Source organism: Microplitis demolitor, chromosome 8, assembly GCF_026212275.2.
Source record: "Microplitis demolitor isolate Queensland-Clemson2020A chromosome 8, iyMicDemo2.1a, whole genome shotgun sequence".
NCBI classification, from domain to species: domain Eukaryota; kingdom Metazoa; phylum Arthropoda; class Insecta; order Hymenoptera; family Braconidae; genus Microplitis; species Microplitis demolitor.
Genome location: NC_068552.1, coordinates 19,388,030 through 19,400,194, shown reverse-complemented (window position 1 = coordinate 19,400,194; position 12,165 = coordinate 19,388,030). Strand labels below are relative to the sequence as shown.

The 12,165-nt window shown below is 26.6% G+C and overlaps 3 protein-coding genes across 3 annotated transcripts; all 3 read left to right on the top strand.

Annotated features, from left to right (window-relative positions):
• Positions 1-1,337: 1,337 nt before the first annotated feature.
• LOC103572469 (uncharacterized) lies at positions 1,338-3,831 on the top strand. Its single transcript, XM_014443146.1, has 9 exons — positions 1,338-1,489; positions 1,554-1,673; positions 1,765-1,882; positions 2,411-2,672; positions 2,985-3,107; positions 3,177-3,267; positions 3,337-3,473; positions 3,553-3,685; positions 3,781-3,831. The coding sequence occupies exons 1-9, from the start codon at positions 1,346-1,348 to the stop codon at positions 3,829-3,831; spliced, it is 1,179 nt and encodes a 392-aa protein (XP_014298632.1). The 5' UTR covers positions 1,338-1,345.
• A 1,293-nt stretch (positions 3,832-5,124) lies between these two features.
• LOC103572442 (odorant receptor 13a-like) lies at positions 5,125-7,367 on the top strand. The gene is made up of 9 exons (XM_008551071.1): positions 5,125-5,298; positions 5,376-5,492; positions 5,566-5,683; positions 5,759-6,020; positions 6,085-6,207; positions 6,289-6,379; positions 6,768-6,904; positions 7,089-7,221; positions 7,311-7,367. The coding sequence occupies exons 1-9, from the start codon at positions 5,125-5,127 to the stop codon at positions 7,365-7,367; spliced, it is 1,212 nt and encodes a 403-aa protein (XP_008549293.1).
• Positions 7,368-8,759: 1,392 nt separating this feature from the next.
• LOC106693829 (odorant receptor 67c-like) lies at positions 8,760-11,607 on the top strand. The gene is made up of 9 exons (XM_014443148.1): positions 8,760-8,903; positions 8,961-9,080; positions 9,723-9,840; positions 9,914-10,178; positions 10,266-10,400; positions 10,476-10,566; positions 10,628-10,764; positions 11,129-11,261; positions 11,557-11,607. The coding sequence occupies exons 1-9, from the start codon at positions 8,760-8,762 to the stop codon at positions 11,605-11,607; spliced, it is 1,194 nt and encodes a 397-aa protein (XP_014298634.1).
• The last annotated feature ends 558 nt before the right edge of the window (positions 11,608-12,165 follow it).

The following is a 12,165-nucleotide window of genomic DNA, read 5'->3' as shown; positions in this document are numbered from 1 at the left end:
AAAGTATAAGAAGTTTATTACTGTTGATCAATAACAGTAACTGCGATAGGTAAAGAGAATTGTTTGTGATAAGCTTTGAAAATGTCGAAACAGATTCAGTTTCACGAAATTTACACTATGCGCCGCTTTAGTTTTTTGTTTTTTCCAATTTTTGTACATGAAATTTATTTTTAAAACAAAGTTATATATTTTAGTTTTGTTTTCTATTATTAAGGAGACATTTGAAATCCGGGAAGAGCGTTTTGACATCACAGTTTTTTTATTATTTTAATTAATTTTTATCAATTATCCAGCATAAGTAATTATCGATAACAGTAAAAATTTGGATAATTCAATAACCTCGAGATAGTTATTTTGGAAAAATGGTATCATGCAACGAAAATATTATTCAAATATTTCATCTAAATTTTATCTTAGGAAGATAGGGAAAAAAAAATGAAAACGAATAATTTGTAAGCTTATAAAAAAATTATTCGAAATAAAAAATAGATGAGAGCTGGTCGAACTTTTTTTTTAATATTATAATTTATTTTCCATAATTCATAATATTTGGATATTATTTTCGCAGAAAATTTTTCAAATTTATTACAAATCATATTTATCACTTAACTTCATATATAAATTACTATACATTCAAAAATTTTTTTGTTAGTATCTTAACTATCAACAGCTTTAAATTATTTAGGTGGATAATTTTTATCTCATAACTAAAACTTACCATAATTAAATACCCTTCATATGGTTTCATATGTGAAAGGAGTAAATTTATCATAAAAATATTAATATATATATATATTTTTTTTTTCAAATTCAGCGACCATTTTAATTTAATATTTTTACAATTATCGAGTATAATATATATAAATTTGTCTTACTATTATTATTTTATTATATTTAATACATTATAATTAAATAACTTGACTAATATATATAAAGTAAAAGTAAAAATAAAAAAGACTTGTATAAAATTTATTTGTAATTTTCAATAATTTTATTACAAACTAACACTGATGTCACATATTTTTTTTTCTTACTGATTTAAATATTTTGTACAATTGTAACGAAGCTTTGTTCTGAGTATTGTTTAAGTAACACAAAGTTACTTAGTCAAAGGATTTATTCAAGCGTTAATAGTCACGCAATACTGAATGTATTTGTATGTATACTAAATAAATGAAAAGTTGAAAACGTCCATTGCTTTGTAGTTTGATTATTATTATTCCCTTTTGTGCTTTTCAATACAGTAGATGTAGTTCCAAGAGAATATTTAATTCCAGTTGTTAAATTGATTCCATGTATACTCTACGACACCAAAGAAATATTTTCATGATAGCGTTTGCATGCAATGGACTATCTTTCAAGTCCGTATTGCCGATTAAATAAAATTTTACTGTCATGTTTAGGCGAGTGGCCATACCAAACGTCAACTCAAAGACGATTTATACGGAGTATTGTTTATTTTCTTAGTGCTAGTATTATTATACCAAAGGTATTTAATATAACATATTTTCTGTGATTAATATTTATTTTACAATGGAAACGCTGATTTTTAGATCATAAAACTTATTAAAGTTTGGGGTAATTTGGATATGATTGTTGAGTGCATACCAATGTTACTACTTGACGCTGTTAATTTTGTTAAAGTTGTTAATGGTTTTATTAATTTTCAAAAGGTACTAAAAATAATTAATTAAATAAATAGTTAATTGAATTTAAAATACTTTTAAAACATAAAACCATTTATTATTATTGTGTAAAGTACAGATGCGTGAACTCTTTGATAGGATCCAAGATGATTGGAGGCTCAATTATAGCAAAAGAGAATTTGAAATAATGCATAAATATGCCGAAGATGGTAAAAAACTATCGCAGTATTATGCTTGTATGTAATAATAATAATAATAATAATAATAATAATAATAATAATAATATTAATAATTGTGTTTCATTGCCTTTTGAAAATTTCTAATAACAGAAATTTTTATTTCTCTGAAATAGTTTTACGGAAGAAAACCAATTTGGGCAATGAATAGATATTTTTAAGGGTCGTCAGTACTAACCAAATTTCCGGATTTTAGATTTCTAACTAAGTTTTGAATATTTATGGGACTTGAATGATAAAAATCTTCCGAGGTAGTTCGTCTTATGCTTTTTCTGGAAGCTGAAGAAAGTATGCTGTCATGATAATGAATTAAAAAATTAATGGAAATCTAAAGTCCGAGAGTTTGTTGAGTACAGATCAGCCTTAATACTGTTTACTTAAAAAATTTTCAAGGTTTCGTTATTTACAAGACAGAAATTTTTTCAACAATTTTTTTTTTTGTACGTTTATAAGATTTTTCAATAGTTTTTTCAGAAAAATATTTCCACAAGCGTATTCATTAATTTTGAATATAAAAATTTTTTTCAGCTTATATGTATGCAACGATGTTGGTATATTTTTGCATGCCAATAATTCCAAAAGTACTGGATATAGTATTGCCACTAAATACAACACGCCCAGAATTATATTTATTTGAAGCTGAATATTTTATTGACCAGCAAAAATTTTACTATCCAATTTTGATTCATGCTTACATTACATGCGCAGTTGCTGTTTCAATATTAGTTGCTTTTGACACTGAATATGCCATTCAAGCATTACATGGCTCTGGAATTTTTTCAGCCTTGAGGTTAAAAATTATTACAACTTTTTATTTTTTCAAAAAAACATTATAATGATCAAAAATTTTTTTGAGCCAGAAGAAATATTCAAATATCGAGAAAAACTAGTAAAATTACTTCACAGTTGTCAATTTGAGTCATTTGAATACTTGATCCAAAAAACATATATTTTTTATATACATTCAAATTATAATTATGCTGCTGATAATTTAAGTGACTCAAATTAGAATAGATATTTTGAATTTATATTAATGTTTATTAAGGAGTTAAGGTTATAATGAATTTGGATAATTATTTTTTAAGGATATAACTATTTTTAGATATAAATTAGAAAATTTGGTTATCAAAGACGATGAAGCAGATTACAAAAATGATGAAAAAATAAAACAAACGACATACAATATGGTTGTACAATGTGCAATTCTTCATAAAAGAGCGCTAGAGTTAGTTTATTACTTAAAATTTTAAATATTTGGTACCATTGATTTATAATAAATTATTATTATTTAAAGCTACGCTGATCTTTTAGAATCATCACGTGTGACATATTTTTTCTTTGTTCTCCTTGTCAATATTGCCGCAATAAGTATCACTGGAGTCCAGGTTAGACAAAAGGACTCGATCTATAATCAAAAAATATTTTGATTCATCCTTTATTATTTTTTATTGTAGACAGTAATGAAATTGGACCAACCCACTGAAGCCATTAGATTTGGTGTCTACACTTTAGCACAAATAACTCATATTTTTTACAACAGCTATCCTGCTCAAATGTTGTTTGACAATAGTTGGAAAACAAGTGACGCAATGTACGTAAATATAATAAGTTTTGAGTATTCAAATTATTGTTGGAATAATCCTGGAATAATATAAATAATGTATGAATAGCTTTGCTGGAAACTGGTATCGAGCTGGAAGTAAATCAAAGAACCTACTACATATGATGATATTAAGAAGTCGCATTCCTTGTAAGCTGACAGCTGGAAAAATTTATCTCATGTCCTTCGAAAATTTTACTGGCGTAAGATTATATGTGATGACTGAAAAAGTCATGCTGAAACAAATTTTTGAATTATTATTATTTGAACATATATTTGTATTATTTATTTTTTCAAGGTGGTTAAAACATCGATGTCGTACTTTACAGTTTTGTTGTCTTTTCAATAATATGGTACTTACATAAATTTTGAATAAATATTTTTTTTCAAAAGTTATTATTTTAGATGTTTGTTTAATTGTTGACACGTATATTTAGTTTACTAAAAATATGAACCAATTTATTTATAAATATGATTCTTTTAAAAATGTATTTAATTTTTTGATAGCTGAGTAATATATTCCGAAAACTTTGAAATAATAAAATAAATTTTTGAGTAAATGTATTAGTCAGCTGCTGAAATTTTTTTCCAAATTTGTTCTTTACATGCTCCTACAAAATGAATTTTAAATATTGAATTTGAAAGAATAAAAGATTTTTCTACTTTTAGTTTCAAAAAAAATTTCTCTGATGTAACAGAAATTTTTTTTTTTTATTAAACTACGGGCATAATACCCAACTATCACTTTAGTTGTAACTGAAATTATTAATAACTACACAGGATTTGATAAAAAAATATATATTAACTTTGTTTCATATATATGTTTTTAAAAAAATGAAAATTTACCCATAAATTAAATCCTATCTTGATGCCCAACTAATTTAATTGATGCCGGTCAATAATTTTTCCTCAATTCATTTTTGAAACTGGATGTTGCCACCTCGATCTGAAATAAAAAAAAAATTCACTTAAAGCTTAGAGTTAAGTGTTTTTAAAACATATATTATATATATTATTAAAAATATAATTTATTCACAGCACAAGTAACAGCAAAAAGCAGTGGGCCATAGTAAAAATCACAGAATTGAAATTTGAATATTAAATTTTTTTGATATATATTTTTTTACTCAATTTTCCGTAACCTTATATATGTATTTCTACTACTACTCTCTACTTTATATTTCTCAGTTAGAACAATAAACTGATAGCCTTTACACAGAAAAAATTGCGCGTCTCAATATTTTGAACGTGACAAAAAGTGTTAAGAAAGGGAACTAAGACACATTACACGTCACGTCAATTAGTATATTTATAACTTTAACTTCCCCATTTTAAAAAATATAAAAACATTAAAAACCTCCATTTGATAACTTTTTTCCCTTTTAATATGCGCATAAATAATTAACTTGTCATGTAAGTGTAAATGACGCATTTTAAAAAAAATGACATCCAGAAGGTAACAATACTTTTTTTCTTCCCTCTCACTTAAATATGTACATAAATAATTAAAGTGTCATTTATAAGACCATTTTTTTTATCGGCAATAAAAATTACACAGAGAAGGGAAAATAATTTTTTCATTTGAAAATGAGTATATAGTGCACTCTTGAATAAACTTTTACACTGAATAGTACGGTCTACGATGTATTCAAGTAATTCTACACAAGTAATCGCTGATTTTTTTAATCGACCTTGCTATAGAGTAAACGTTCTAACTTTGAGAATATGCGGATTGTGGCCATATCAGTCAAAATTTGAGGGAAAATTACTGCGTTTTCTATGGGCATTTTTTGTTTCATCTCAAATGATACCACAAGTAAATATATTATGTTCTACAATTATCAAATATATATACATATTTTTTTTTTTTCATTTTTATTTATAAATATTTAGATATGTGTTTGCATAACTGATTTTGGAATGGATACATTAACGTCAACTATTCCCCCATTCACAGTCGCTATTATTGCTGGTGCCAAAATGATCATAAGTACTTTAAAAGTTAATCAGGTATAGCTAAAAAAAAAAAAAAAAAAAAAAAAATGCTAATAATTATATTTAATCGAAATTTTTTTTTTTGAAGATAATAGAATTATTGGTAACCATACAAAAAGATTGGAGTAAATTAAAATCGGAAACCGAATGTGAGATTATGAAAAAACATTTGGATCAAGGAAAAAAATTGACTCTTTTTATATCGAGTTATGGTTTTTTTAATTATAATTTTTTTATTCGAAAAAGTGATAAACGTAATGAATCGATAAATATTTTTACAGTATGGTATTATAATTCGATGGTCGTATTTCTTTTATTACCGATGAGGCCAAAAGTTATGACGTGGTTGGGGTTGTCGCAAGGACCGGCTGATTTTGATTTTCCGTATCCAGTTAATTATGGAGTTGATCACGATAAATATTTTTATGCTATAGAAACGCATATAAGTTTCTGTTCAACGCTTGTTATTACAACAATTATAGCTGCTGACACGCTTTTTATTGTTTTGGTTCAGCACATATGCGGAATTTTTAAGATAATAAGGTTTGATATTTTTTTAATGATATTTTGCTGATTTATTTTTTTAATTTTTATTTATATCCCTCAGTTATCGATTAGAAAATTTGGTGAGTTCGAGTAATTTGGATATCGATCTACATCCAAGCAAAATCAATGACAGAGCATTTTGGGTAATTTCGGATTGTATAAAAAAACACAATAAGGCAATTCAGTAAGCGAAATAAATTTTTTTTTTTAAGTTTAAAGTAAGTAGAAAATATCTATATATCTACATATAAATTTAATTGATAAGATTTGCAGAATTACTTGAAAATTCATATTGTTGGATATTTTTCATAAGTGTCGGTTTAGAAACACTGCTTATGACATTTTCAGGTGTACAGGTAATTATTTTGAAAAATTTTGTCTTTTAAATCTACGCACATTGAAAATTCAGGAGTGAATATGGATTTTATTTAAATCCAGATTCACTCCGCCTCTTGGAATTATAAAGCTTCAAAAAAATTACCCCGCATATGAAATTAAATAGGGGTTTTTTTCGCATCGTAGTGATTTCAGATTGATGTTCCACAAATTTTTTACAGTGCATTGATGTCAATAGATGTTTTAAATCTGATAAAATTTATTAGATTTTCAATTTCAAGATTTTTTTTAAATTTTTTCTATAAAGCCCCAAAAGATATTTTTTAAAATTAAAATTTTGAAGTTTTATAGTTCAATAGTTTGTCATTTTTAGCTTTGATAAATAAGTAATTATATTTTTTTCATTAGCTAGTATCACAAATGAGTAATATTGATGGATTGTTCCGTTACGGACCATTTGCATTCGGTCAGCTAGTTCACGTTTTTATTGAAAACGCAATTTCTCAGCAATTAATAAATTACAGTGGTGGAATTAATGATGCAATGTAAATATTACTTTTTTAATTTTGAATATAGAAGAAAACTGGGCAAATTGTTTTTTTTTTTTTTTTGGAATACCATATTTTGATTGAAAACTCTTTTTTCAGTTAACATCAAAAATTCATGTAATTAGCCCGGTAATCTCTTATACATAACAAAAAATGCTTTGCATTGTTATTATTATTTCAGAAGTATGATAAAATGGTATACTCTGTCAATGAGATCACGAAAACTACTAACTTTCATGATTATGAGAAGTCAAGTTATTTGTTCTGTATCAGCCGGAAAAATGATTATTATGTCGATGGAAACTTTCGGTATGGTAAGAGACTCAAACTTTGAAAATTTACAATCAACGTTATTCTCAGTCATTTTTAGTAATAAATATATTTTTTATTTCCATGTTCGAAGATTCTCAAAACAACAATGTCTTATTTCACAATTTTGAGTTCCATGCAAGAGGATTAAAAATTATAAAATTTATTTATGGTTAACAATAAAAGAAAATCCCATTATGGGACACCATTATTCTATTTTTATAAAATAAAACAGCAAGGATTTTCAAAAAATTATACAAGCATACAATTGCACGACTCATGATGTGAAGCATCAGAGAGTGCTTTATGATCGAAAAATTTTTCAAGTATATGATTATCTACACACGTTTCTATACTTGCTAATCATGCAAGTAAAAGGTTTTCAAAAATAGATAATACTCTATACTGTCAACGCGATACTCGATATTTTATTATTTGTATGTAAACTAAACTAAATCTGTACCTATACTATTATAATCTCTCAATAATTATAGCAGTTATACACGAAAAACATATAAAAACATATAATAAGGAACATTACAATTTCACATACACTGTGAAAAATTTCCAACAAATTTTACTATGGGTGCATTGTAACCCCGGACTACAAGAAAACTGGTACCAAATTTACAAGTATCCCATAGTAAACGTATGCGCAGACGACACAATTGGGACCTATGCGCACACCCATAGTAAAATTTAATGGGAATTTTTCACAGTGTATCAGTAACGCAACGCTTTGAATCAAAAACTAAAAAAATGACAGTTTCGAATGAAAACAATTTCGCTTGACGTTGAGTCAAAAGTCCTTGCCAACTTTTGAAACTTATTGCTGAAAATAATATTTAGTAAGATAATTATTTGAAGCTGTAATTTTCACATAATTATTCCATATGTTTTTAGTTTTCAATTTTAAACGCCGCGTTATTGTATTAAATTGTAATATTCCTTGTGTTTTTTTAGTATCAACAAATGAAAAAATTCGTAATTTTATAGTTTTACATGAAAAAAAAAAAAAAAATAAAAAATATTCTCTCATTTTTGAGAATTTCGAAACGATCGTGAATATTCAACGAAATAAATTCACTTTTTGGACAATCCATCCTTTCTCAAAATATCACTATAAGAATAATGAACCCCACTCCTATAGATATTAAGAATAAATTATGTTAGACTTGGTTGCGATAAATTAAAATAAATTTCCTTGATTCTTATAATCGCACTTCGCAATATAAATTTACTATTCCACTAGAAGACCTTTCTTTATAATAAGACTGTAATAATAACGAACCCTACTTTTAGAATAATTAAATATTCATTATATTGTTTCTCCTCGTGGGGCATTGTAGGAACGAAAAAATCGAAGTTGACAAGACAGCTCTCCATCTACAACGGTGAACACTCATGACATGAGACAAGTAAAAATTAAAAATGTTCGTCAATGTCATTTAAATAATTTATATAGAGGGAAATAATGAGGTAAAATAGTGGTTTTTATTTATTTGTAAACTTAGAGGGGACAGAAACAAGAGTACTTCTAACGATGGATATTTTCGATTTACCCTACTATAGACTAATGAAGTACTCTGCGAAAATAATAGGTCTATGGCCTTATCAGTCGCGTAGAACACGGATATTTATTATATTTATGGTTTGGGTTTTTGTCTTCGCGCAATTGATTCCGCAAGTATACTAATTTTATAACGATTTTTGAAAAAATTTTAATTTATTAATTACGTTAAAGATTATAGCTATTGTGGTATATATCGATGATACAAATGTTCAATTCGAAGCATGTTCAAATCTGGCAGTATATCTCGGGGCCGCAATAAAATATATCAACGCAATGTCTAAATCAGCTAGGGTATATCATTTTTTGAGTATCTAACCCTTGTTCTTCATTATCTTTTCAAATGCGTAAATTTTTAATGGTAATTTTCGCCTTTGCACAAACGGATTAAACTACCTCAATATACTGTTCTATTAGAATTCTCTGTAGAAGGTTGATGTTTCATTCAACGTCTAAAAGACGCCTGTTTTGACCGTGCAAGATGAAGCATAAGAATAAATACGATGAAACCAGGCCTGAAATAATAATAATTATAACAACTATTTTTAAAATTACCTAGCGAGCGTGGGTACGAATCCCACTTAAATTAATTCTTTTCTTTTTTTTTTTTGTTTGATTTTTTTATTCGTTTTAAATTATCTGTTTAATAATCTGTAAGAAAATTATTTTCTAAAATTATATAAAATTTTAATTTTTTTTTAAATTTTTGCACAATGTCATAAAATATTTAAAAATTTAATGATATTTTTTATTCGAATTTAACATTATTCTCATCAGAAAAAATTCTACTCATCAGCACTGAAGACAGTAGTGGTCATTTATTCCTTGAGTACAAGCAAAGAGATTTCCAATTATTTCGCAATGATCTACAAAATATTCCATTTTAATTTTATATAATATATATTTATGCTACAATAAGATATTAAATTTATACAGATGAAAAATCTACACGATAGAATAAAAGCTGATTGGGGAATGGTTCGTAACGATGAAGAAAAAAATACACAAGCGAAGCACGCCAACCTTGGTTCTATAATTTCATCTGTATGGGCAGGTAATGATAATTACAGTCTCCAAATTGTACGTAAAATAAAATGGCTAATCATAATTTATCAACTTATTTAAAGGAGTCGCATATATATCAGCAACAGTATTTGTATTTGACCCGATTATCCCAAAAATTTTGAAAATATTCATAAGCATAAATGAAACTGATCCATATAAATTCGCTCTTCCACTGGAGTACATTGTTATTGACAAAGAGAAGCATTACCCGATAATGTTGTTCTTTACATCATTATTTGTTTATAATATAATAATAATTCTTATTTCAAATGACATCTTGTACATTAACTTTGTGCAACACGCTTGTGGACTATTTGCAGTTACAGGGTAACATCCAAGTATTTAATGTAGAACATAGTTACTATTTTTGCAAATATTAACCATTGATTAATGATGACTGTGTTTGAAAAGTAGATGTCGACTAGAGAATACACCAATGGATGAAAATGATGGGGAAATCCATAAAAGAGGCGATTATTTATCAAACGTGAAAGATGTTCCTTACAAACATTTGGTATCTTGTATAAAAAGCCACAGGCGAGCTTTAGAGTGTGTAAAATAATTCATACTATTTAATAAAGTAAAGTGTGTTGATATATGATGATTATTTTTATGTTATACAAGATATGCGGAGCTTCTCGAAGACACTTATTGTTCAAGTTTTGGAATGTTAGTAGGAATCAATGCGCCACTTATAAGTATCACCGGATTCCAGGTAAAATGATAAAGACATTTAATATATATACATATATATATATCTATATATCATTTTTAAGATTATAACGAAATCAAATACAATAGAGCAGTTGTTAAAGTACTTAACATTCACACTCTCTCAGATATTTCATCTCTTTTTTCTATGTTATATGTCACAACGGTTAACAGACATGAGCTTAGAAATTCAAAAAAACATGTAATTATGGACTGATCAAATCCAGTATCAAATTTATTGATTATCAAGTATAATCAAAGCCTTGTACGATTTTTAGTTAATTAATAAAAATTATAAAACTCGAGAAAATCACGAAATTGTTGAAGAGTCACGAAATTCATTGTTTCCGGAAGCCTTTTATTTTTTTGGCAATATAATTGATCTGTAAGTAAAAGGAATTCGAGATACAGAAAAAGAATTAAAAGCTTACGATGTATTAATTACGGCTCAGGTAAATAGTTTAGTTAACGATCGTACAAGGCTTAGTTAATATATGTTAATTGATATTATTTAAATCAGTAATTTTTTATTTCCGTTAATATATTCAAATATTTTTTTTACGCAGAGCTAATGTGAAATGGTTCCATAACTCAATAAAGTCACGGAACTTGTTAATATTAATGACCATGAGAAGTCATGTGCCCTGCAAATTGACTGCTGCTAAAATCATGGATTTGACTATTGAAAATTTCGCAATGGTAATAATCATTTTTTCTTTTTTTACTATTATTAATTAACATCTAAGGATGCCCAAATAATGCTTGAATCGACTCGAATTCAAATATTTCTTCTGAATTTATTTTGTTGAATTTTTAACTCATATTTTGTAAATTAAAAAAATGAATTTTCTATAATTCACGAAAAATTCAAATCCTATGAATTATTTGAGTATCCAAATTATTTGATTAGACATTAATAATTAGTGAGTGTGAATTTTTCGCACACTATTGTTATTATCATTATTTCTAAGGGATATTTATGTTTTTCATGTAGATGGTAAAAACATCTGGATCATACTTCACAATGCTTTTGTCAATGCAATAGCAAACTTCCACAATCTTCTTCATGTAGTAAAAATTAGTTTTAAATATATTTATGAAGAATTAGGCAAAAACTGATATTGCGATAAAAGTAAATATATATTGTTATTACCCAGAAGAAATAATGATATATAATCATATATAAATGGTTGTATATAATTATATCTCAATTCTTGGGTGATACACTTTTATAAAATTATATGTATAAGTAAATATGTTCTAAAAATAGATTAAATTACAGAAAAAAAAATCGGTCTATCAGTTGACCCTACGGGCAAGCCCCCAAATTTCCTTGTTGAGCTCGAAAAAATTTTTGTGAATACATTTTCGAGCTCGAAAATACTTTTGTATGCCGTTGTTTTCGAAAACAATGTTTTTTATCATTTTTATCCCACTATATCTCTCAAACGAATTGACCGATTGAGAAGGTTGGGGTGGCAATCGACGCATTTTATTGAGTTCTAGAGCTGGTCAGATTTTAAAATTGATTTATCTAGTCGTTTTTGAGAAATTTCTAAACAACTAAAAAAAAAAATTTTTTTTAATTCTGTTATCAACGGTT